Source organism: Xyrauchen texanus, chromosome 8 (genome assembly GCF_025860055.1).
Source record: "Xyrauchen texanus isolate HMW12.3.18 chromosome 8, RBS_HiC_50CHRs, whole genome shotgun sequence".
Lineage (NCBI taxonomy): Eukaryota > Metazoa > Chordata > Actinopteri > Cypriniformes > Catostomidae > Xyrauchen > Xyrauchen texanus.
In genome coordinates, this window is record NC_068283.1 from 18,340,579 (window position 1) to 18,367,643 (window position 27,065).

The window sequence follows — 27,065 nt, forward strand, 5'->3', positions numbered from 1 at the left end:
GATTACACATCAAAACCCACATGTATTAAATTACAATCCGAACAGACGCGCGCGTGGTAAACATCAAATTGTGTTGTTTTTCTTGCCACATGTAACGCACGTGTCGTCCGGTTCCAGAAACTGCAATAATATTAACCATTTATTTGCCAGTTAGCTCGGTGTTTGGATTCTGACCAAGCCGAAACTTGTAAACAAATAAGAAACGGCTAATGCAATCGAATAACTGGACTTTTTCGACAAATAATATGAATATCTCACTATCCCCCGCTAATTCATTCTAAGCCCGTGAAGAGTAAATGCATGATTATGACTCGCGCTGCTCCGATCCGTGAATCCATGACGTGTTTCTCATGCGCCCTCTCCATGTTTTGACTACCACCACCAACAGCAACAGATTGAACCCTGCCAACACAAAGCCATTGCGCTTGCAATCCCCTCTTTGTTTTTTTCAACAAAATGGCTGATTTAGGGGATGATACCGGAGCGAGAGCCCTGTTGGCCCTCAGATCCGCTCCTTGTAGCCCGGTGGGTATATCGATCCCACCCGTGTACACTCTCTCCTCCTCGACTTCGCCCAGGATCACATCCTCCATGCCCCTCTCCCCTCCGTCGCAGGCCCTCGCGCGGCTGGAAGGCAGGGACTTCGAGTTCGTCATGCGCCAGAAGTCGGTGACTGTTGGGCGGAATTCTTCGCACGGTTCCGTGGACGTCAACATGGGACACTCCAGCTTCATATCCAGAAGACATCTGCAGATCGCCTTCGAGGAGCCACATTTCTACCTGCGCTGTCTCGGCAAGAACGGCGTGTTTGTCGATGGCGTTTTTCAGAGGAGAGGCGCACCTCCACTTCTCTTACCGAGGGAGTAAGTTACTAAAATGAGATCTGTTTCTTAAAATTAGCCCCTTAAACCAGTTGGCATGCATGGTGAGCTAATGCACTAAACATACAAGAGATTAAATTAACAGGCTCAATGCAACGCCTGCATAATCCGACTGAATGGTGTATACAAATGCAATCTCAAAACAATTCAATTCTGAAAAGAACAAAATATAATTGCAGTTTATGTAAAATTGCATAAACAAGATTGTTTGTGCATAAATGTAACTTTAAATTTATTTTTCATGCGACCAATTTGTGTGCATTCTCATCAAACCGCCTTTATTTAAGGATAACCTGATATTATTTAGTATTAATGTGGCATTGTGAGTGTCATACTGGGTTGTTGTGTGGAGTAAATTAGCCAGTTAAACTTCGAATGTGTCAACGGATTAAATATTTATTTTAGACACCGGAACGTGTTCACCTTGATAGTATTACATTAGTGACCCTTGAGTGTTTGCTGGAAAGAGTTTGACGTTCAAGAGAAGTTAAAATACAAACATGGAAAGTTACACGTTTCACACTTCGACCGCAGGGTGTGTGTGCGCGCGCGCAGCAGCGACTGGGTCTACCACTTAAATTGTGGGCAAATCTGAGATACAGGCCGTATTTATGACACAGATCAGTAGTAACCGCGTTATAATCTTCAGAAGACAAAGGACAGATGGGAAAATATACCTGAACTATAGTAACTTGAACGACCACTTTTGAGTAGTAACAACCATCTGCGTGGTTGTTTTTTTTTTTGCTTTGAGGATAAACATGTGCATGTCCTCTTGTTTTGGTTGTTTTGCAGCATCAACAAATCTTGCCATTCAAAATTCAGTGTTATCAGCTTTGGAATTCGAATGATTTAATTTCAAATATTTTTATTTTGATTCCAATGATTTGATATGGTGTTCTAATTATTTGAAGTTGTGTTAGAATTTAATTTTAATTAAACTTTTAAATTCGAATTCATCTACATATAATCTTGTAGTAAAATGGCGTGGTGTTGACGTAGTGGGCTAAAGCACATAACTGGTAATCAGAAGGTTGCTGGTTCAATCCCCACAGCCACCAACATTGTGTCCTTGAGCAAGGCACTTAACTCCAGATTGCTCCGGGGGGATTGTCCCTGTAATAAGTGCACTGTAAGTCGCTTTGGATAAAAGCGTCTGCCAAATGCATAAATGTAAATGTAAAATGTTTAGATCAATATGGCAGTGTTGTTACTTAGTTTCAAAGTGTAGGAGTATGAATATTGATATTTATCTTGGTAATAAATAATCTATAGACCATTTCAAGAATGTAAACAAAAGCAAAAGAATTAGAACGGTCCAAGCATAGTTCCGAATCCTTTTAACATAGTGTCTTTTTTTTGGTAAGTCAGTCAACTCTGTGGCTGTTTTGGCAGCTATTTTTCTATGTAAACAAGTGGCATGAAAGTGCAGCTCCTATCTACTTGAATGGGGAAAGGCTGAAATCTCAATATTTCAAATAAGCAGTAGAATCTGACAACACTGTGCAGCTTTATTCAAGTGGTCAGTCTTCCCTGGGCCTCTGCACTTAAGGGGAATAGAGCGCAACAGTCTTGTTCCGGAATTAAAAAAAAAAAAACATTAATTTATCCCATAGACAAATTGATTTTCAATAATAACTTATAAACCTTTAAAAACAGACCTACTGTGAGCTACCAGATTGTTAACTGATGGTATACTTCCGTCGAAGCATCTGTCTGCGTCATTTCAACATCACTGTTTAGAAATCTTGTTTGATAGCAGAGTTCATGGTAAATAACTACATTACCCATGGTACAGTGGACACCAGTCAGAAAACCACGGTCAAGGAAACCTGCGAAACGTTCCTTGGAGCGACAGTACACACCAATGACACTCTGTGAATGGCGTAATTGGGATCATTCGAGCTGTGGCAATGATGATCCTTGGGAAGGGCATGTCGTTCCTTCACAACTGGTATAATAAATTGTATTTGTTTTACCTCAGATTACACAAAAAAAAAACAGTTATACCATCTTGTATAGCTAATGCACATGCGTGTTCTCGAGTTGATTGGCAGGCGATTTCTCTATCTAAAAGGTTATTGCTATAGACATTTTTCACACTCCGAGTTTTGCGACACGGAAGTAAACGTTTGCAGTGTAAACTTCGACAGTGTTGAATGGGAGATCACAGCAAATTTTATTTTCACTTGCCCATTTGCTCCAAGAACAAAAGAAATATCCACTATTACATTTGAATGACTTTCCAGATGAGGAGAAAAATAGAGAGTGGTGGATTAAGACAGTAAAATGTGAGAAGATGCCAAATTTACTGTCACTGTCTCAGCAGCTGTAATCGAAACCACCTCGCAGCTGTGGTAATTAATTTTTTTAAACTAATTCCAGGGTAATATAACACACACAATAATGTTATAAATTTACACTCAACATTTTAAAAAAATTATAATATAAAATAGAATTGTGAGATTTACACTGATAAATAAGGTGGAATTTGTCATCACTGTCTGTGGAAAAAGGTCTATTTTACCTGTAAGGCGGGTTGACTGTTGTGCACTAGAGCTTCTTGGTTGGGCATTCCAATTTCTCTCATTCATTTTAGTAGAAGTGGCCCATCTCTGCTAAATAGTCTCTGTTTTGACAAGTAGGAAATGTTCATGGAACAACAACAACGTCACCAGTGAACAGTCCTTGAAATGGTCTATATAAAACCAATCAGCAAGTAGTTGATCCTTCTTCATTAGAGGTCTCTGATAAAGCCTACCAGTTCCAGTATCTGTAATCAGTAGAGTTAATCAGTATGCAAGCAATTCTCATACTGTTGATGATTTTAGGCTCAAATGTAAACACTGGTTGAGAAGTGGTTCAACTAGTTAACTAAATCAGACTGGAGGTCCCTACACAGTTGTGCTAAACAGTAATGTAGTTACTAATGTAGCTGCGGCTAATGTTCAGCTCTTTGTGTCTAGATTTGAATAAAATCACTGTCTGGCTTTCCAGTACTTTTCAGAATTGCTTTTAATATGTTTCAGTGTAGGCCATCTGTCTTATCAGTGTGGAGAATAATAGATCTATGGAGCTTGTTGTCATGAGGTCAGAGCTACTATTCCTGCAGACTGCTGTGAAAACACGGACAGACTGAACCATTAATGGACGCATGTCAAGCCAGCCAGCCATTCTAAACAACTGCACTGTGTATGTTGTAGCATTAAAGTGGCTTCCTGGTGCAGCACTTGTGTAAATACGGCCAGTGGAGGCAGTGCACCAGTTCATCATTCTCTGACTACAATGCCGACAATCCAAAAACACAGGAGAAGGGTAGATGGGAGGGATCGTTTTCCAGAAGTTTACATTTAGCATTTTCTAAACAGAACCTTAACAACTTAATAAGGAAGGACCTGGCAATATGATATTATATCTGGTTCACGGAATGATAGTTTTGTAATCCTTTGTTTATTATTATTGTACTATTCAAAACTGTAATGTATTGCAATCTTTTAATCAATTGTTTGTCTTTCATATGCATTGGGTTTGGTTGTTTTAAGCAGTTATATTCTAATTTGGTCAAATATGAATGATTGTGTGTTCGTTACCCTAATGCTGTGACACGTTTTGCCTTGCTCTTAGTGCTGGTCAGTCTTCCTGATTTTCTAATTTTTCCAAAAATATTCTTTTGATAATGTAATTAAAATATAAATTCTATATTTTATATTTTAAGTAAATAAAGATGCAGATCTTTAAATAAAGATGCAGATTTGAGGTATAATATAGCACTTTAAAAATATATTTATTAAATATATTTTTTTATTTATCTTTGTCCCACCTTACAGGTGCACTTTTCGATTTCCCAGTACGGTGATAAAGATTCAGTTTACAACGCTCTACCACAAGCAGACACAGAAGGAAGAGGCTCCCGTTTCCCCTGTGAGACCCTTTTACTCACAAATCTCTCCACTGAAAATCAGCATTCCTGAAAATGACTTCAGAAGTATGATGAGTCCCCTGCCTTCACCCACAGGAACTATTAGGTATGACTTCATCTGAATAGCCGCAGCACAGAGAACAACTGATGCTGTAGCAGTTGGATCACTGCTTTAATCACTGAAATGAATAGTTGTCTATAGCTAGCACATAAAACAAAGCATTTGTGTACTCTTCTGGATCTATTGAAAGTAAACTTTGTCTGCCTTTTGTCACTGAAAGGCAAATTCAGGACTTTGGCTTAGAAATGTATTAATGAACAGTTCACCCAAAAATTTAAGTTGTCATAATTTACTTGTTTTGTTGCAAATCCATATACTGTTATTTTTTCTGTGGAACACAAAAGTAAGAATTTTTGAACCGAAACGGAAAATGCACATAATAGTTTATTATTATATCATATTAAACATGAGGGTGGGTAAATAATGACAGAATGAAATTTTTGGTGAACTGTTCCTTTATTTATTGGTTTTAGAGAACTATTCCAGTTCTCCATGATGTCTTGCTCCATTGTAGCCTCATGAAAACAATGGGAAAGCAGAAATTTTGTGTTTTGAGGAAAATGCAAAAAGATCTGCAGTGTTGTTCTGTAAGAAAAGCTATACAATGTGTGCTTTCCACTGTGTTGAATTGCAGAAGAGAAAATACTAAACAGTTTAGCGTAGGCTTTTTAAAAATTGCACATCAATAATGGTGCTAAACAATGGAACAATAACTTTGGCATATTCCTATTATTATATGTCAGTTTCAAAACAAAGGTTACATTTGAATATACTCCTGAGGGATGCATTTACACTGAAGCACCAGGATTTATATGCAAAAGAGATGCTTTTTTTTAAGGTGTATATAAGCTTTCACATGTAATTGTTTATCCAATGTTGATACACAAGTGGTGAGAAAAGCCTGCCTCTGGTGGCCTCTTCACTCTTCTGCACCACCAGCATGCTGTGTGCACATACCATATATGGCATGTGCTGAGCTTCGAGCGCTCTGATTGGTGGATCAGAAAGTGTTGTGGTTTGGTGTTTTGAGCCTCAGATAGTTTCCTTTTTCTGAGGCCTCCAAACACCACCCCCACCCCCACCCCATCCCATTCCTTGGACTGCTCCTGCACCCAACACAAACATACACATGCTTTCTGTCCTTCCTGATTACTCTTCTCCTGCTGTGGGGAATATTTCCTTCTATTCAGCTCTTCAGCCAGTCGAACTAGTTGTTCACTGCTGAGCTGTAGTTTCTACTGTAATATTTTTCTCTGGTCTTTCGGAAGTTGTATCAGGAGTTCCAGGATTCACTCTTCTCGCTAGTGATTGAGTAGGGACTTTTCCCAAACTTTTCTGCCTGCTTGACAAACAGCAGATGTGCATGGAGCTTTGAATTCCACACACATGGAGCAACTTGAACAACTGCCATGTACTGTACAACCAGCAACACCAGCCTTTCTTTTGTACATATGTGATCCAGTGTCATGTTTTTCCTGCTCCACTTTCTTTATGCTTCATGATAATTTTGATGAAGCTAGGCTAAACGTTCCTTGTGATTTACCTAGAAACTGGGATGATATTGTTTTGATTCGAAAGAGATTTCTGTTTGTTAAATTGGTTAATAATTAATCAGTTAAAGAGTTCTCTGTAAATAATTACTTCACATGACCGTTTGGAATCCCTTTGGCTGTAGCTAAGTTCACCAACCTCAGTGTTTATGCTTGATTTCTGCTAGAAGTGGTCGCTTGCTATTGCTTTTCATATCAATGCATTGTTAGGAGTCCATTCCCAAAGATGTATTTGGTTATTTGCATTTGTTGGCCAAAACATGGCAGTACACATTGACCTGTTTCATGTGATGTTACTGTTTGATTTATTTATAATAATGAAATCAGATACAATTCAACTGGAAATGCACATAGGACGCTGTTATTTAGAACACTCAGACTAGTGTTGTCAATATTACCGGTACTGCAGTACCAAATCGATACAAAAATAAAAAAGATAAAATGATACCAGTGTTTCTGCAGTACCGGTAGTACCAAACACCTACTCTATCCGGTACCAGCTTGCAATATGACTTGACACACGACTGCTTTTGACTGAATTTGTCACCAAGACAAATTCCTTGTATGTGTAAGCGTACTTGACAATCAAGCTAATTCTGATTCTAATTTTTTTAAATGCTCACAAGCTTATTTTGTATTCCTTGTACAATGAAATGGACAATTAATCAAATTAAAATCGTGACTTATTAAACCGCTAAAGGCTGCAATCTTACTTTAAATAAATCTGACCACTCATCCACTATAAACTCCACAGACATTGAGAATCATTCACGCTTTACGAGATGACAGAGCAGAGCACTTAGCCGTTGTGAACCACGCAGCACATGTAAAATATGGATTTATTTAATTAAAATAACAGCATTTGCGCTTTAATCTCAGCTTAGCTTTATTTATATTGCATTTAAAACAACAGTGTTGTCCAAACTCCAAAGCGCTGTGTCCTACATTTCTTTTGTCTGACTCAAAGGACAGCGTAAACAATGAGATTTCAGATGCAAGCAAGACAGTAAAAATGCAGTGACATATTAAAAAGTTATATTTTTCACTTTTTAAAAGTTAAGAATTTATTAATTAAGTTTTGGATGGATTAAGTTTGAAACTGGATTGATTAAACAACATTCAAACACAGAATAAAATTATGTCCCTCCCCCTGAACTCCTATATTTAAACCTATATTAATGACCGCCCCATCACCTAAAATACAGAGTCTGTGGCAAAATGAAATTTCAGTGCCCCATACGTTACACATAAAACTCTGAACCCTCAACCAAAATTCTTGGACCTTAACACACCACCAAAAAACTTGGGTTGTGTCCCCATTTTCTGATTAGCATCACCAGCAGGTGGGTGTGTCTTTGAGACCAAGTCTATACAATCTAGAGGGGGTCCAATAGAATCTATGTAAAATCTTAAATTGCATAAGGTGCAGCCTTGCATCCCTAGATGCGGACTTGACATATTTTAGAATCCTAGCCCACACTCCCTCCAATAACAAGTTTCAATCTTTCTCCCATAATCTCTTGAGATGTTAAAGCTCTGTCCCCCAGACTCTGAATTAGCAGGGAGTAATACACGGATGCCTCATGACCTTTTCCAAAAGCAGTAATCACCACTCCCAATGTATCTGCCGCTTTAGGGGGGTGGAAACTACTCCCAAAAACAGTACAGAGCAGCTGTTCAGCTGTAAATACCTAAAGAATTGAGACCTGGGAATCCCAAAATGTTGAACCATATTTTCAAGCACACCACTCTCAAATAGGTCACCAAGTATATTAACCTCCCTCACAATCCACTCCATCCAGCAGAAAGGGGATTTATTAATACATAATTTTAGTTCAGCCATATATGCTCGAAGCAACATTTAAAAAAATGTCAGAATTAAACACTCTGGACACTTTTGTCCATACCGAGTGCAAATGTGAGATAACGGGGTGTAACTTAACTTCTGCTTAGTTTGATAGAAAGGCTTTTCAATGGCGAAATAGGGGCAATAACTTATTAGTAATTATTAATAATAACTAATTATTAGTCTGTTATCGACAACATCAGCAAAAAAAAAAAAAAATTTCATCAAAAATATTTGTTGTTGAATAGTCGTTTGATCTCATTTAACGTAACATGGGATCACATTAAACTGTAATTATGACATGCAAGAGCAACACTGCAGTTCACGCCTGACTGAGGAGAGAAAGAATTACACAATTCACAGACCAGATGCACTCTAATTTTTCAAACAGCTTCAGGTGATGTAGATAGTTATAATGCAAAAATAGCAAATAAGTAAATACAGAAGCACTCGCGTTGTGGAATATGCAGAGCAGGAGCTCTTTAAGGGAAACACCCCTGGATTACATCTTGAATGCAGTTATATTAAGTGCTTTACTAAAGTTCAAATAATTTGGAAGCAGATCCTGTAAATAACTACAAACTCAGAAACTGGAATCTGCACTCTGTGCAGTCATCGCCTCTTCTATGAGTTGCGTGAATGTCCCGATCAAAGGGGCAGAGATTGAAACTGCACCTGGCTGCTGCACACTCTGTCGCGGAAACACTCGGCCCATGAGCGTGCACTCTTAATGCATACAGAGATGAATGCCCTCCCCCCATCTTACCATTGGTGGACATACAGATGCCATTGGTTGGGCCAAAGCTGTATTGCTGCATAGGGATGCTCAAACAAACTGAACGAGTGTTTACAATTTTTGGTGAAATTAAACCTATGAGTAGTTTACTAGTTTTTTCTGCAAATAAGCTAGGACAGGAGAGAGTATTTTAAAACATTTTATTTAAAAGTTATTGTCTCCAATTTATCAGAATTTAAATTCCAATATAAATTCTTTACACATTCCTTAGGACTTTGTTTATACCTTGTTTTTGAATCGTTTCTGATAAAAAAAAAAAAAGGCAATACATTTGAGGACTGACGTTGTCGTTAAGAAGCGATATGTAAGAGTTGTTGGTCCCTTTGCTTGTCCTTAAGTTGTTTTTGTAATGTTGCCCAGCTGTTGTGAAAGTGCTGGCTCAGGACTGGACTTCAACCGAGTCCACCCCACCCGCTGTGCCCTCATGCATACAAATGCCTTCCCTTCACCATTCAGAGAGGCCTGTTTGTCTCTGCCTGCACAACACAATTGAGACTATAGCACAACAGCCTTATCTGAGCATTCTGTTGTGCCCTGCTGTCAGAGTGCCAACGGTAAAAAAATAACACCATGAGTAAAGAAATGGTGTGGTGTGTCTACGTTATGGGAGACTTTCTGAACTGTTAACTATAAACACAACCTTAAAATAGTATTTCTCAGGATATCCTTTTCAGCCTCTGCCTAAATAAAGTTATTATCTGCACATTTCAGAAACCCTGTAGCTAATGGCCAATTTCCCATTTCATTTGTTTATCAGAATCTTCACCGACTTGAAGATTTGTTTTTTTTTTCATATTAGGTGCATAACAAGGGTTGTAATATTTTTAATGCTTGTGTGGAGCATCTGTGGCATGCTGTTGATTAGCAAAGACAATAGGTGTAATTTACTAGCTGTGCATACGCACGTATTTGTGTGTGAAACCTTTGTGCAAACATTTTCATACAGAAATGAGGAGTGCTGTTGTGCGCACGTCCACAAGCCCACATAGCTGGACCCGTATTTACAGGCGTTGGTGGAGGAACAGTTTCAACAACCATAACGGTGGCCCCTGTACTAAATTTAAATTAATAATTATAAATCAAATTCGGGTGCCAGACAGGTTTGGGCCTGTCAAAATTAATACTTTGTCCCAGATAGCTCTTAAAATCAACCAATTTCATGCATTAAAAGCACAAGTATATTTTTCAAATAGCATAAAGAAAACGGTAATTAAAAGGCAAGGAATCCAAGACTCACAAACAGAATACCAGAAATAATCAATTATCAAATACATCAATCCCAACAGAACAAAACACCCAACAATAATTATTAATTAATAATTATTTGTGTGTGGGGGGGGGGTTGAATGATGACTGTGGGCAATACTGCAGGATGCAGAGTGAGAGTTCAACAACAGGGAATAAAGGTAGGTCAGAAGAATCAAGGAATCGCCTGCCACTTCCAATTTAGACCTTTAATTTTCCGTCACACCTTGACCATGGAGCTCTTCAGCAGTTGCAAATCCTACAAACTCATGCCACCCCACTTTTACTCAAGAAGTGCAATGAACGGCTATGATATCCAGGTCTCACTCTCTGGTGATGAGCACTGTCAAATTAGACCCTTTGTTGTTTCTTCCTCTCGCCTCCAATCACATTCCATATCCACATCACAATACAAAGCAGCAAACTTGCACAACTTCACCTCAAACCAGTCTCAAATCTCACTTGTTTCTCTTTTTCCCTCAACGGCCATCTTCCTTGTTACCTTTATAGTTGCCTTAATTGTTGACACCTGGTAATCTGATGAGCAGCCATATTAATTGGTGGTTGTGGATCCTTAAAGGGGCAGTGCGCAGTTCTGCTCTGCCACACCATAGAATACTTAAAAATGGGATATTCATGTTTGCCTTGTCATGTGTGTGTTCAATTACTGGGAGCTTTTGACACTAGCTGTAATAATAATTGTTAAATAATGAAATGCCTCAATGCAGAAAATAACTTGTTTTTATTACAAATAAATACAAATAGATTATACAAACCTATTTAACAAAACACACACAACCATCAACACTACTGTTCAATACATCAGTGGCTCTCAGCTGGTTTGCTTCGGACCCAGATTTTACATTGGACATCAAGTTATGACCCAACAAATTAAAAAATGTAACCTGTATTTATAGGTGCTAAATGTAATATTTATATTGTACTAAACCATAATATGTAATTAGAGATTTAGGATTCAAGTTGAATTACTGGCTTCTCTGATAACGATGCTACAGCCAGTATATTCTACTTTGAAGTTTCCATTTCAGGCCGGAATTATGTTTATGTTTTGGCCTGTGTGATCCTGCCCACTCACCAATAATATTTAGACACTGCCGGGTAGCCAGATTTAAACAAGTTTGCAGGCAAACAACACTGCATGCTGCAGCCATGGAAACCAGCAAGTGAACTGGATCGGAGATAACCGATTCCATCTGACCTAAAAACCCTCATCATCCATCTAAAAACCATCATGACCAGAGGTGTATATATTGGAGATGCTTTTGGAAGATGGAAACCGCTTAAAACCCAGAAATCCTTTAAAAAGGATACTGAGTTGACTAATTTACAGGTCAACATTCTGGCAACCTGCATGAGCTTCAAGTCTGGGGCAGGGCAGACAACTTTCTAATACTTTGAATTTGGACTGCAATACCCATTTCAGACGCTTATTGTCAATCTTACATATTGCACCTTTAATGTTGCCTGGGTAGCATTTTTGTAACAAAAATAAAACGCACCATTATGTCAATATGCAGTCCTATGTATTTAATGTGCATATTCTAATGTTAGTCAATAAACGCATCATATAATGCGTAATTTTGAAATCCTTTATTTTGGTTTGTGGTGTTGTTTTCCTCTGTGCTGTTTAGCATGTCGGACTGTCTACTCTTTCAGATGTTTGACTTCCTCCATAGAACTTTAAACTAGAAAATTGTCAATACAATTAAAATGGGTCACATCAGTTTTGTGGTTTGCAATGCGATGTTGAGAGAAACCTGTGCACCCTATGGTTATGTGACTCGAGTGGTTCTGTGATATCTCTCATAAAAACCAAGCTTCCATTGCAATGCGAAAATATTGCGGTGCAGATAAGACGTATATTTGGAGCGTATAAAATGCTGAACAAATGCTAAATTTGTCTTGGCTGCAGTAAATTTAGCTTGGGTGGCAGCAGAATTTTTTTACATTCTTTTTCACTTACATTTATTAATTTAATATAGAGCCTGGACAATGAGTTGTTTGGCATGCTTAGATAAGAAGGGCCTAATTTTTCTTATGTTGTACAGAGCAGATCTCCACAATTGGGCAGACCTTGCGATGTGGTCTGTGAAGTTTAACTGATTGTCAAACACAACCCCAAGATTTCTGGCTGTCTTGGCTCGTGTGATCGTTGATGAGTCAAGTTGAATGGTGAAATTGTGCTGAACTGCTTGGCTCACTGAAATCACAAGAAGCTCAGCTTTAGGAAGGTTGAGTTGGAGGTAATGTTCTTTCATCCAAGACAAAGTGTCTGCTGGGTAGGTTTGTCACGCTGGAATGAGAGGTAGAGTAGTGTGTGATCAGTGTTGTAATGGTAGAAATATGTGCCTGAATGACAGATCCCAGTGATGACATGCATATGGAGAAGAGGAAGGGCCCAAGTACTGAACCCTGGCGTATCCCAGTAGCTAGTTGGTGAGACTTAGACAGCACTCCCCTCCAAGACACCCTGAAGGACCAAACTGTAAGAAGACTCAAACCAGCGAAGCACTGTTCCAGTGATTCCTTTTGCTGTGAGGGTTGACAGGAGAATCTGGTTGATTGCTGTGTCAAATGCAGCAGATGGAAGGAGAACCATGGCATTGTTCTTTACCTGCTGTCAGCGACCTTATCCGAACAGACTTGGCAAGCGTTGCTGAATGCATATATAGGGGAGACACTGACCCCCTACAATAAGTTACAAAATACTATGTGTTATAGCTCAATCTGAGATCATTTCTGCATAAAAATGTCTCTTCACAAACTTGTCTCTTATTTTGTAAAAAGAAATGGGAAATGTATGTACATTAATATATTTACAGTGGAAACCTAGCTGTCAAATAAGCCTGAGGTTTTGTATTTTTGCTCAAGTATATTTTCTAAAGCACTTGAATTCAGTTAAAAAAAATTTACTTGATGTGTAAAGTTTTGAGGTTGAGCAATTTTTCTAGATGGATGAACTTGTTGTGTGTTTCTGACTCTGTTTTATGTCAACAGTGCTTGACAGAAAATTACATAACATCCTTTCAAAAGTCCCCACCCGATATCCCTGCACACACCAAGACAAATTGTGTAGCTTTGTAGCTTGTCATGACATGTGAAAGATTGGATATAACTGCACAGACAATGTTAGGAAGCAATTCAAAAATCACACCAGTCTTATGCTGACACATTTAATATTTCAGTGTTATGAAACAATCATACAGTTTTGAAAGTATAACCATATTTTATCTGCTTATTTCGCATGCCTTCTAGGCTTCCTTTGTAAATGTGTCAGAACTATGGTCTGTAGACATTAAATTGAAAATAACCCAGATTATGCCTTTACACTCTGGAACAGTCTCCTTGGACTATTTATTAAGTGAGATCTTTTCACTGTGCTCTCCATCTCCTCTACACAGTGTTCCCAATTCCTGTCCAGCGAGTCCTCGTGGCGCAGGATCTTCAGGATTCCGCTATGGACGCAACATCACCTCAGATCTTCAGCTGGCAGCTGAGTTCGCAGCCAAGGCTGTATCAGAACAGCGTACTGAAGCCACAGGAGGAGACAGTCCTAAGGTGAGAGCCTTTATGATCCTTAGCTGGTTTAACATCAGAGTATGTGAGTGGAATGGAGCGACAGCAATTTACCCTCCCACTCGGAGCATTCTGTAATCACTCTGCTGCAGCTCCACTCTGGGTTTTCTTTTTTGCATTTCCTGCTGAAAGAAACAATGCTCTGTGTTCCACTCCACTGTAAAGTTTGTTAAAGTTTAATATGTTCAATACGTAATATTTTATTAATAACGCCTAGGCACAAGATGAATACACTGAATGAAGATCAAATAAATTTGTATTTGAGAAACGTTTATGCTTCATTGAAATTCTTAACATTATCCCGTTAACTTACGCTTGTGATGGACTGATATCAGAGCAATCTTTGTGCAAGAGAACACACTTAAAACTAAAATGCTCTTCGCTCCTGGCAAAATCACACAACTCTACTCCGTACAGCTCACATAGTCTAATCCACATGCAGTTCTCTCGTATAATTTGAACACTTGTTAATACATTGTGTTTGTTTCCAAAGTTCACTGTATTCTCTTTCTTCAGGATGAATCCAAACCTCCATACTCTTATGCTCAGCTGATCGTTCAGGCCATCTCTTCTGCACCAGACAGGCAGCTAACACTAAGCGGCATCTACGCTCACATCACCAAGCATTATCCATACTACAGAACAGCCGACAAAGGCTGGCAGGTCAGTTTATCTGCCAATTCATCTCTACTATCTTTATCTTCTGACAGTACTTTGTATTTATTAAAATGTGAGCTGTGTTTATTGTTAGATCTGGCATTGTAATTAACTAATTTGGTTTTTCTGAATCATATTTCCAGAATTCCATCAGACACAATTTGTCTCTGAACCGCTACTTTATTAAAGTGCCACGCTCACAGGAAGAGCCAGGAAAGGGTTCATTCTGGCGTGTAGACCCCTCGTCTGAGGCCAAGCTGGTGGAGCAGGCCTTCCGAAAGCGTCGGCAAAGAGGGGTATCCTGCTTCCGCACACCCTTCGGCCCACTCTCCTCCAGGTGGGAGCTCTCAGACACATGAAGCACACCACTGCACCACTCTGTCCTTCTTATAACACCATTATATCCTGCTATACCTCACACACAGTCTCACATCTCACTATTAGCCTTTTTAGAAGACTGCTTAGCCTCTTCTGTTTTCCCTCTTTCCCTTCTGTCTGTTTCTTCAATGGGCAGAACAAAGTAAGTCTGTCGCCTCTTTGTATTTGATCAGTTTCGTTTGGGTCATTTCTGCTTTAGGAGTCATTGTTTGAAGCAGCTTAAGCTTTCTATGTGCTTTCTGGTTTTGAAAGCTCTGAATGATCTTGCATTAGGCTTTGAGGCAGGGTCCAAAATTAACACTTGCCACATTTGGGTAAAAATTGGATTTGGCAGGTGTGTAAAACGGAGTTATGGCCCATTACGATATTGAGAATTTCAACTTAATGCTTGGTTTAAATTAGAGGTAGACCGATTTATCAGTTTTACAGAATAATCTGTACCAATAGTTGCTTTTTGGAACTATACAGTAGTTATCTGCAAAATTCTATGCTGATGTTTATTTATCTGTGTCCCTCTGTGGCCGGTGCTGGGGGACTTTACAGTTAGAACTGATTAGTTCTACAGTATAACAGGGGTCACTAGAGGTGAAATAAACAATCATGGGTGGATTTGCTGTATCTAAATCTTTCATCATTGACAATATTCATCAGTATTTATCCCCACATTAATCCATAGATAATCAAGTGTTTTTAATTGAAGCGAGGGCATGCAAAGAAAAATGTGACTATATGGAAACGTCCCCCATCAGCACAAGATCTTGTGAATAATATTAAAACTTATTCCTCATTACATTGCTGCTGGTGAAAGCGATCATTGAGGGCGTGATCCAGGATATCCCACGCCGGAACCTAACACCTCTCCTCAGGTCCATAGCCCTCCCAGTCCACCAGATACTGGTACCCTCTGCTCCTCCACCTAACGTCAATAAGTTTCCTGACAGTGTAAGCCGGAGAGCCCTCAACCAGATGCGGGGGATGGGCAGGAGTCACTGGGTGCAAATTGGAAAGAAACACTGGTTTAGTTGTGGATACGTGAAAGACGGGGTGAATGCGGTTGAGGTGAGGAGGTAGTTTGTGATGGACTGCCACCAAACTAATAACCTTGGTGATGGGAAATGGTCCGATGAATTTGGGACCAGACTTGCATGAGGAGAGACGGAGTGGAATGTCCTGGTCCGATGAATTTGGGACCAAATTGCGTGAGGAAAGGCTGAGTGGAATGTCCTGGGAGGACAGCCAAACCCTCTGCCCACACACGTAAGTCAGAGGTTTAGACCGGTGTCGGTCTGCTGACCTCTTAACACAATGCCAGTCCATAACAGGGCTTCTTTGGTGGCTTTCCAGGTGGGTCCGTACCTCTGTAAAAAGGCGTGAGGAGATGAAAACTGAGTATCGGTCTCTTGGGGATGAAACCCAGAGGACAAACTAACTGCCCAAAAACGTGACAAACTGTGGGCCTCTGTCAGAAACCACGTTCACAGGGAGGACATGAGTACGGAAGACGGGATTAATGACCGCTACCGCTGTCTCCATCGCTGGGGGGAATTTGGGGAGGTTAAAATGGCTGTTTTGCCTTGAAGGGACTGACAGCGGTTGGAGGAGCCCGGCCAGGGGACTACAGGAGGTCTTACTATTCACACAAATAGGACAAGCAGCAATGAACTGACAAATGTCTTGTGCAAGAGATAACCACCAAATACGTTTGAGTACAAGTAGCTCTTTGGTGGCAAGTGACATTGGACTGTGACCCCATTGAAGAACATACATACAAACTGATCGCGGAACGAACAGCTTACCCGCTGGGCGACGCAGCATTACATAGCGTGGTGCGGACTTTAGCCTCCACCTCCCAGGACACCATGCACACCACTCAAGAATCGGGAAGGATGGTGTCCACTGGGGCGGTGGAGGTCTCAATCTCGAAACATAGAGAAATGGAATTGGGCTTGACATTTTTGAAACCTGGACGATTCGAGAGAGTGAAATATAACGACCAGCAAGCCTGCCTAGAGTTAAGATGTTTAGCGCTACGGATGTACTGTAGGCTCATGTGATCAGTCCAAACCACAAAAGGTATCCCTGCACCTTCTAACCAGTGATGCCACTCACTAAAGGCCAACCAGATAGCCAGTAAATCCTGGTTACCGAAGTCGTAATTCCGTTCGGCCAGAGTTAGCCTGTGTGAAAAGGATGCACCTTTCCATCCGAGGGAGAGCGTTGAGAGAGAACCGCTCCAACACGACCTCTGACGCATCCACCTACACCACAAACTGTAACGTTGGGTCAGGGTTAATTAAAATTGGTGCAGAGGGAAACTCATCTGAGTTTAGCTCAATGCGCATGGAGGTAAGATCCGTTAGAGGCACTGCAATTTGGCTATAGTTCCTAATAAATCTTCAAGTTAACATACCCCAGAAACTTCTGCAAAGCCTTGTGTGAATCTGGGGTTGGCCACTCAGCGATGGCTTTAACCTTTGCTGGGTCCATACGCACTCCCTCGGATGAAATGCTGAACCCCAGGAATGGAACCGACTGCGGATGAAAAATGCACAGTCCACCTTGACAAACAGTCGATTCTCTAACCTTCGCTGAAGAACCTGCCTGATGTGCCGCACTTGGCCTTGCATATTTTGGGAGAAGAGCAGAATATCATTGAGATAAACAAAAAAATAATTATTGACCATGTTTCAAACCACGTCATTCACAAGCCCCTGGAAGATGGCGGGGACGTTGACCAATACGAAATGCATGACAAAATATTCAAAGTGCTCCCTATCGGTGTTAAATGCCTTCTTCCACTCATTCCCCTTACTTATACAGACCAGATGGTAAGTGTTCCGTCCAACTTCTTAAAGATGGATGCCCCCCAGGGTTCGAAAGCTGAGGACATCAGCGGCAGAGGGTGATGTCATTCAGCCCTCGATCATCTATGCAGGGTCTAAGTGTGCCATCCTTATCCATGAAGAAGAACCCCGCCCCTGCAGGCGATCAGAAAGAACGGATGAGGCTGGCTGCTAAGGAATCATTCATAAATCTTTTCATTGCCTCCCTCTCAGGGGCCGAGAGTGAAATACAAATGTCCTCGAGGCGGAGAGGTGCGTGGACGCAATTCAAGTCGTGATACTCCAGTGGAACACATTAAACATCTGCCGGCTCATCCTGCAATGAAACACAACCCTGGACACGGGAAACAGCAAAGTTAAGATAGTGAGAAAAAAAGAAAGAGATCCAAGACAAAACAGACTTGGTTGCCCAATCAATGTGAGGGTTGTGTGTTACCAACCACGGTTGTCCAAGAACAACTGGGTTAGCTGAAGATCATATGAGGAGGAATGGTAGCTGTTCAGTGTGATTCCTGGAAACCATAGTAACAGGCTTGGAAGAGTGGGTGATGACAGAGAGGGGCGTTACACTAAGCGTGTGTGCAGTGATAGGTTCATCCAGTCGGAATCTGTGAAGCCACCTTTTTAGGGCTAAGTTTGTGTCAATGAAATATCCCACAGCACCGGAATCCACCAGAGCCAAGATAGCGTTGCAGCTACAACAATCTACACAATCAGTCTACACAAAATCGGTACAGCGTCAGCTTGGTCGAGCTCAATAAGGAAGCCACTGGGGTGAGTATAGTGTGTTCGTCAGTGTGTTTGCTGTGGAGGTCTGGAACAACCCATTGAAGAGTGGTGTGGTGCAAAGTAGAGCCCAGAACTAGTTTCCCGACACGTGGGAAGCAATCACCAGGCAATGTTGATCAGATGGTCAAACACCACTGGAGACAAAGCAACCAACAGAACGGAACTTCACACTAAACAGGAGAATAATGTTAAGGTACAGCAAACAATAAACCAGCAAACATACAGGGAACACACAAGGGATCAAGTAGAGCATGCAATCAGAGGATGGTGTTTGAGCAAACACTGCAGAGGTCTCATGTGTTAAAGACCTAACGGTATGCGAGGAGATTGTGAACCTCTGCCCATAACAATGGTGTGTCTCGAGACTGTGTTTTGCACCAAGTCTGAAACACCTGTGAGAGCTCTTCAAGTAAGAAACGCGAAGAGGAAGAGCATCCCATGTGATCACAACAAGCGCTTTTTTTCTTTTCTTTAATACATCCTTTATTTACAAAAAACACAGAGGAAACAGAACAGCAGGGCGGCATTTTTCCGCATTTTCATGAGCGTTAACCAGACATGCTGGTCCAAAACCACCAAGTTACCAATCACCTTTCCGATGGCCTGTGCAGTAAATTTAGAAGCTCGCAGCACCAGATCTGTGGTGGTGTGGAGCTCTTTAACCACATCAGGATTTGGGCTTTGCTCGTCCACTTCTTTGAGGAGATTGCATGACAAACTTGAAGCACTGCCATGCTATGTGGCGCCAAACCACCCTGGCCCCCCGCAGTGTAAGTTCTTCCAGCCAGTGTGGACATCAGTTGGCACGGCTTGGAGGGGTGTGCGGTGCGGTATTTCCATCCCATAGCTGTAGAAGGACAGAGATGAGCTGAAACCACCTCTTCAATAGGGGAAAGTTTAGCATATCCCACATCCTCAGCGTGGTCCACTTTTGTGAGAACCGCAGCTCTTCTGATCTGGATGCGAGACGAATGGGGCGCATGATAGGTCTTTGTGAGCTCGTCGTGGACTTCCAGGAAGAATGGTGCAGTTCTGCAGGAATCACCCATCTAGGTGAGATTTTACCAGTTCCTCTGGAGAGGACCACTCAAGACCCCGTGTGAGGACTCGAAGAAGCTCTCTGTCAGTGGACAGTGTGGGCTCCTCACCCTCGCTGGGGGAAGGGGCTGCAGCATCCTCCATGGACCATTCTCCCATGTCCGATGCTGCAAGGGTCACGGCATCATTATCATTGTCAGACCCACCAAATATGATAACACCATGCTCATTCACATAGGTCCGGAGATCATCACGTGAGATGATCTGTTGTTGTCAAGACAAGACTATGTCGGTCTTCAAGGAAGAAAATCAGAAGAAGTTATTTTTGAGCACCTGCTTATGTAGGGCAAATGTGTGTCTAAAGGGGTGGAGCTCAAACATCATTGCCAATCACAAGAAAAATTACAAGGGCTTCAACAAGGTCGTGGAAAAGATTTTCCCCAGTGATGAAATGCAATGTCGAGTGAACTGAATCGATAGGGAACAGAAAACAACACCATATACCAAAACAATGGCTGGAAAATTAATATTTAGTGATGAAAAATTTAGCAGGTTTGGCAAAAAGTTAATTTTGGACCCTGCTTGGAGTATAATCTCTACATATGTTTGTTGCATACACAGTGTGTATGGTTTGTGTGTGACAGGATGTTCAGGCAGGGCTTTTGGTGCAGTTGACTGACTGATAATTATGTTGGTTTCAGGAGTGCCCCAGCATCTCCCACCCACTCTGGCCTCCTGTCTCCACATTCAAGTGGCCTGCAGACCCCTGAGTGTTTGTCCCGGGAAGGGTCACCAGTGTCTCATGAGCATGACTTTGGTTCCAAGCTTGCTTCTGTGCCCGAGTATAGATACTCACAGAGTGCACCAGGTAAGTGTGTGTTCTGACAGTACACAACATGTCGTGAAAACATTTTTTGGAAACACTTTTTGTAGATACAATTGGCACATGACAGTGTTAATCACGATGACAGTATTGAAATCCAATTTATTGTATGTGATTATGGATTGGTCTTTACTGCATATAGAGCCGATCTGCAAAAATGACACTTCCAGGAGTGCCAACACAAATATTTCATGCACATTGAACAAATGAATGGCCACTGTTTGCAATTAATTTAATCAGAGTATTATTTATTAAAGTTCCTTTTCCAAACACCATTCAAAATAATAAACTGCAGTCATGGAGTTGACTGTATGCATTTCTGTGCATAAAGATGTTTTAAATTAAGAATAAATACACAATACTAGGAAAAAAGCTTCAGCTTACAGTTACAGTCCAGTTCTATTAAATTGTTGTTTAGTTTACTTTTGAAAAAATCACAGCAAAATCCCCTGTATTAAGTTATATAAATTACCAACGAAAAAAGCATTAAATAATTTTTTTTTATTTCCAAACGAAAAAAAGCATTAAATTAAAAAAATTAATTACCAAACGAAAAAAAATATATTTTTAGACCTATATTAAAATATGTTCTGTAGACGAATAATGTCGGCTGAAAGACATTCTCAGAATGTATCTGGAATGTATCATATGTAAACCCTGATATTACACTGCATATTTTTTTTTTCTTTATTAGCTGTGCACAAAGCATATACACATCAATTGATGGTCCTTATACTGAGACAGAAATTTCCGCCACTACTTGGTGTAGGTTGCCAGCTTGAACAGGGCCATGATGATCCACTTTCGGGGCGGAACCGGTCGGTGGCAACCTGCGATATGCGCAACATCAGGACCAATATTACAGTCCTGTCAGAAGGGCAACTGCTGCCTTTTGATTGCAATTCCTCCTCTTCTGATTGCTTTTATTTGTGAAATTAAAATGATAGTAAATTGTCTAATTTCATTGAACTGTCTCAATACTCTCCCCATTTTACCAAAACTTTGGAGAAAAAGATATTAGGGACATCTGGGAGGCGAATTAGAGATAAACCACATTTCTGAATGGAAACGGCTTCAGGGCAGATTTATTTTGTGATAAACCAAAACTTGTGTGACAAAGTGACTTCATCACGCACAAACACCATTTTTATCGATAAAAGGCCATTAGAATGGAAACGGACAGAAGGCGGCAAATTTTGCAGTTTTATTTTTTGCATTTTCACTTTGTCGATAACAAAATAGCACGAAAGGTGGATGGAAACTAGGCTACTCGGATCTAAAACCACTGACAATATTTATCAGTATTTTTACTCCCACTTCCATGCATATTGTTATTTTGATTTGATAATCAAGTGTTCTAAATCAAAGCAGGAGCAAGCAAAGAAAAATGTAACCATGGAAACATCCCCTGCCAGCAAATACATTGTCTCCAACTTCATATATTGTGAATAACAATAAAACTTTTTGCCTCATTTAACCTCATCTGGTGATATGTGTGTGTATATTCTCTCACTCTCTGGCATTGCTCCTGTCTGACAGGCTCTCCAGTGAGTGCCCAGCCTGTAATCATGGCCTTGCCCCCTCAGCCCTCAGCTGCGATACACAAGCCTGTTGCTTACATGCCAGCATCCATCATCAGCTCCTCCCAGGCCTCTGGTCAGGCCATTCATGTGGTGCAACAGGCGCCAGCTGTCACCATGGTCCGTGTAGTGACCACCTCGACCAGCTCCCCCAATGGCTACATCCTGGCTAACACCTTCTCCAGCTCTGTTGATGGTTTTGGAGATCAAAGAAGTAAAAAAGCACCCATTTCTTCTTGTATATATCTGCTTAATACACTCTGGAATAGTTGATTCGGATTGGTCCTTTGTGGCATTCTGTGGTCAAATATTTTAGCATGATAACATTTAAACACTATAGATGATGCTTCATTTTTTTTTTTTTTATCCCTAACAAGTCTCTCTGTCTCTCTTGTGTGTATGTGCAGTGGATGAGATGCCTGTGGTTGGCAGTAGAGTTATTCAGGCTGTAGGAAGTCACATAAGCTCAGCCAATAGGGGGCAGCAGAGCTACACTGTCGTTCAGCAGACTGCCATGCACCAGCTTCCCGTACAGACCATTGCGCAGAATGGCAAGCATGCTCTCCCCATCACCAGTGTATCATCCAGTGCTTACGGTATGTGTACCTGCTGTGTGTTTGTTCACTGTTCTGAAGTTGGTCTAGAGGTTGACTGATTTGATTTGTCAGTTATTGTGCTCTCCTAACTTTAACAAAAAATTGGCAAAAAGGGAACACTGATGATTATATATATTATCATTTGCCCCCTAAACTGGACACATATAAGACAGAAATATTCAAGGGTATTCTATGAGGATGTATTGTATAGCCAGATGCTTTCAGAAGATTATAGGTAATTTGATTCTCCATTTCATGACCCCTTTAAAAAATCATCATGATTAACTGCTTTAACTTCTGACAGCCCTAATTGAACTGAAATATTCAATAAAAATCACCATCATTGTCATCAATATTGCTTTGATTTACTACTAAAGTGGACAAAAAACTTTACTTTTTGGTCCACATAAAAGTGTCTTAGTTTGGCTCTTTTAAAAAGGTGTAAGTGTGAACACGCCCATAAAGTAAACAAAGATTTGCATATGATATTAATAATTTTCATCAAGAAAAATCAACCGTCTTTAATCAACAAATGTAACCTTTGGCCTCTTCCTCTTTCCCTCAGCTCTTACCAATCCTCTGCAGATCTTGGCTGCCCAGGCTTCAACATCCCCTCCTGTACTAGTCAACAGGCCTCCCAGCATGGAGGTCGAAGAGTCCGGCAATGATGAGCCTGAGCCCAAAAGGCCAAAAATGGAGGAAGTTGCCATCACTCCAATCCCCCAACCTGTTATTGTAGCAATGAACCAAGACGCCAGCGAATGAATGCGTGAGTGGAAGAGTCGATGATGGATCTTTAAAGCACGTTCCTCAATAACGTTATCGAGCAAGGGGAAAGTGTCTTGTTTTCTTTCAACGAGAACTTTAATGTATTGAAAACGACAAACCCGAACATGGGTAACGGAATCGATTGTTTTGTATGAAGAGATTAAACGTGTTTCATGGCGGGGGGGAATTCATTGAGCTACATCTGGAAGCATTAAAATTCAATGCTCACACAGTTTTAATGTTTTAGGGGTTTTTAATCTTGTAAAGAATGTTTGAAAGAGTGTCTCTCAAAGGTATGAAGTAGTTCCTCACAAGGTACAGGTTGAGAGTTTTTTTTTTTTGGGTTGGGGTGGGACCAATACCTATGCAGCTATAACAGTTTGAGAACATGAGTCTTTCTCCGAATTGAAGCAGTATATATTAGAGGTCACAGTGTTACTGCAGTTGCCTGTGCAGCCTTTGTGAGGATTTATTTATCTCCCTGTTCAGGAAGAGTTAGAAATTTTGAAATAAGATTGTTACTACTAAAAAGCACATGAAGCAACCTACAAAGTAGATATGAAATAGATATAGATGGAGTTCATTATCATACCATATTGTAATGTACAATTATTATTATTATTGTGTGTATGGAGGACTCCTTGCTGGCTTATAACAAAGAGAAATGTCTAGAAATTCAAAATTTGTCTATTTAGTGCAAAATTTAAATTAACTCAATGAATGTAGGAACTGTTTGTTTATTTGTTATGGTTTATGACACCCAATTGTGACCTACAATATATGTATTAAAAAAAAAAAAATTGTGTGTTTAAAAAATGTAATGACTAAGTTTTAAGTTAATTCTATTTAACGTAGCTCAGTTGTATCTGTCCATCCCCATTAGCACTTGGCTGAAATTTCGTTCCGTAGATATCTTGTGTAGTAATATGATCCAGATTGCATCAATGGATGAAAGCAAGTAAACAGTTGAAATACTGTTGTATCTAACTGTTGGGACAGGATTAATGTCAACCAAATGCTTTTCCATTTCTAAGACCCAGGAATGTAAATGTTAAATATAGATTGTTGGAGAGGCTGTGATCCTTTAATGTTCATAGAAGCCACTAAATTAATGTTCAGTATTTTTTTTTTATTATTTTTTTTTTTTAGATAATTCGCGACCTCGCAATTATTTGTTCTTGTAAGAAGCTTTTTTTTTTTTTGGTAATATACACAATTGCAGCCTTTAATGAGACTTTCTAATTTTATGAAGAGTGAAAATATAGTTAGAATTATCAAAAAGGGGTTTTCAAGACAATCACTAATGGGATAGTTTAGTAGCCGCTTTATATGTTGCTAATAATATGCACCACAAATGTTGAAAAGTACCTTAGAGTACTTTGTAAGTAAGCTAAATGTTATCGCTAGCTTATTTGTACGCTAATGTTGTTGTACGACACAGTTGTACAGTGTTTCCTTAGTAGTAGAAGTAGAAAGGATACTTCAACAGACCAAATACATATCCTCATTATTAGTGCCTTAGCGCTTTGCTTCTTTCAGGACTCCGTAATAATTGTGATATACTACTTAGACAACATCATCCAACTTTGAAACTTAAAGTTCATTTTCAGGTTTGTTTGAACACAGAGTAAATAAAGAACAGTACGCATCATTCTGCTGTGTAACAATACACCGCTATTTAACTGTACCTAGAATGTAGGAATCTAGAAGAATATATATAATACACTGTGGACTTGTGACAGGAGCAATATGTTAAAAGTAGACAGGAAATCAAATCTCACTACTTTCTCTTTATTATTTGAACAGTTGTTTTTCCATCAGTGCTCATTTTTAAGTTTTTATTGATTCAAAACTTCAGATTTTCCACACAAATCAAGAGTGATCTGCAATACATCCCAGTCTTTTGGAGTGCAGCATTAACGGGTTTTAACACAGAGCATTGTAGAAAAAAAAACTTGAAAAAGCTACAATCTTCTGTGGTTGCATGATCAATTAAAACATTTATATCAAGGCTGAAGTTATATACAGATACATATATTAATGGCCTTTCAGATATTTCTCAATGTTGTGGGACTTTTTGATGTGTCACATCTTAATACCTATGTGGTATTTAATAAACAATTGAGAGAACCACTATTCCATTGTAAGTTTATTATTTTGTTTCATAAAATCGAATGATTTTTGACTGGCCTGTCGAAGGAAAGAAATGCATTTACTGATGCAATGTTTTGTCTCATTAAGTAGAAGGCTTTAGTGATTCCAACCCCTTTTAGATCATTATGAAATATCCAATGGTATGGAGAAAAAAAATATATATATTCTTGTCTGTCATAGTCTTGCATTTAGCAACATACTATACATAGCCTACAGGATTGGCTCTCACTGCCTTCATATTTTTTATTTTATTTTTTTAACAATCTCACTGTGTCTGTATGCATTTATAACCAAGGAGTATTTTTGTCACATTGGTATTCTGATTTTGTGTGCGTGTGTGTGTTTGTTGCATATTAGCATTTGCAAACCTTTATACACTAAACATTTCTAATTTAAACTGAACTGATGTAAGTTTCCTTCCACTTTTGAAACAAGTTATTACGCTGGACATAATTTGTATCCACTGTAGACAAAACACCCCCCACTACTGTTCTTCAAAATTGTATCACCTTGTTTTTGTAAGATCGTACAATGCATATTTTAACGTGTATTAAACTGCACAATGCATATGAGGGCTTTTCTTCTGTCAATGCAGTTAATGTCATTGTGTATTTGGAAAGAATAAATATACTTCATTGCTAATCTTTTAAAGAATTTGTGATAATGGCATCTTCTGTCTTTAGTATGTTTGCTCCTTGACCACTATTATCTATCTTTTATCATTCATTAAGCTTTTTTTCAAATGATAAAATCTCAGTTGCTTTGCTTTTGTGGATTCTAATTTAATTTCACAGTTTGCTTCTCAGTTGTATTTCCTCAGCTGTTCGTAACCCTGCGCACATCAACTGTGCTGCTCAATCGGCCCTGTCCTGAAATGTTAAAACCAAAATATTAAAAAAGGTTTAAATACAAACTTAAGGAATTTCAAATGTAATGGAGATAACTGAATTCTCTTTTCAGCACTTGGTATGGATTTAATTTTTAAACTTTTACCGTATTTGTTTTCACCTTTTTTTACATTTTATTTCAACTACATTTATGAACCTTGCATAAAATATACAGTTGAAGTCAGAAGTTTACATACACCTTAGCCAAACACATTTTAACTCCGTTTGTCACAATTCCTGACATTTTATTGTACAAAACCTTCACTGTTTTAGGTCAGTTAGTGTCACTACTTTTATTTTAAGAATGTGAAATGTCAGAATAATAGTAGAGAGAATTATTTATTTCAGCTTTTATTTCTTTCATCACATTCCCAGTTGGTCAGAACTTACATTCATTTTATTAGTATTTGATAGCATTGCTCTTAAATTTTTTAACTTGGGTCAAACATTTTGGGTAGCCTTTCCTCAAGCTTATCACAATAAGTTGCTGGAATATTGGCCCATTCCTCCAGACCGAACTTTAAAGATACAAACTTCAGGTTTGTAGGCCTCCTTACTCGCACATGCTTTTTCAGATTTACGTCAGGTGTTTGTGAT

General features: G+C 39.6%; 1 protein-coding gene across 1 annotated transcript; it reads left to right on the forward strand.

Moving 5' to 3' along the window:
- Positions 1-386: 386 nt before the first annotated feature.
- On the forward strand, positions 387-26,223 carry LOC127647945 (forkhead box protein K1-like). The gene is made up of 9 exons (XM_052132475.1): positions 387-863; positions 4,709-4,906; positions 13,721-13,877; positions 14,412-14,558; positions 14,696-14,889; positions 20,302-20,468; positions 22,023-22,277; positions 22,471-22,659; positions 23,225-26,223. The coding sequence occupies exons 1-9, from the start codon at positions 457-459 to the stop codon at positions 23,422-23,424; spliced, it is 1,914 nt and encodes a 637-aa protein (XP_051988435.1). The 5' UTR covers positions 387-456; the 3' UTR covers positions 23,425-26,223.
- Positions 26,224-27,065: the final 842 nt, after the last annotated feature.

Coding starts and splice junctions, on each gene's coding strand:
- LOC127647945 (XM_052132475.1), top strand. CDS start 457: ATGGCTGATTTAGGGGATGATACCGGAGCGAGAGCCCTGTTGGCCCTC. Junction 14,890..20,301: donor TTCGGCCCACTCTCCTCCAG/GTGGGAGCTCTC, acceptor TGTTGGTTTCAG/GAGTGCCCCAGCATCTCCCA. Junction 20,469..22,022: donor ATACTCACAGAGTGCACCAG/GTAAGTGTGTGT, acceptor CCTGTCTGACAG/GCTCTCCAGTGAGTGCCCAG.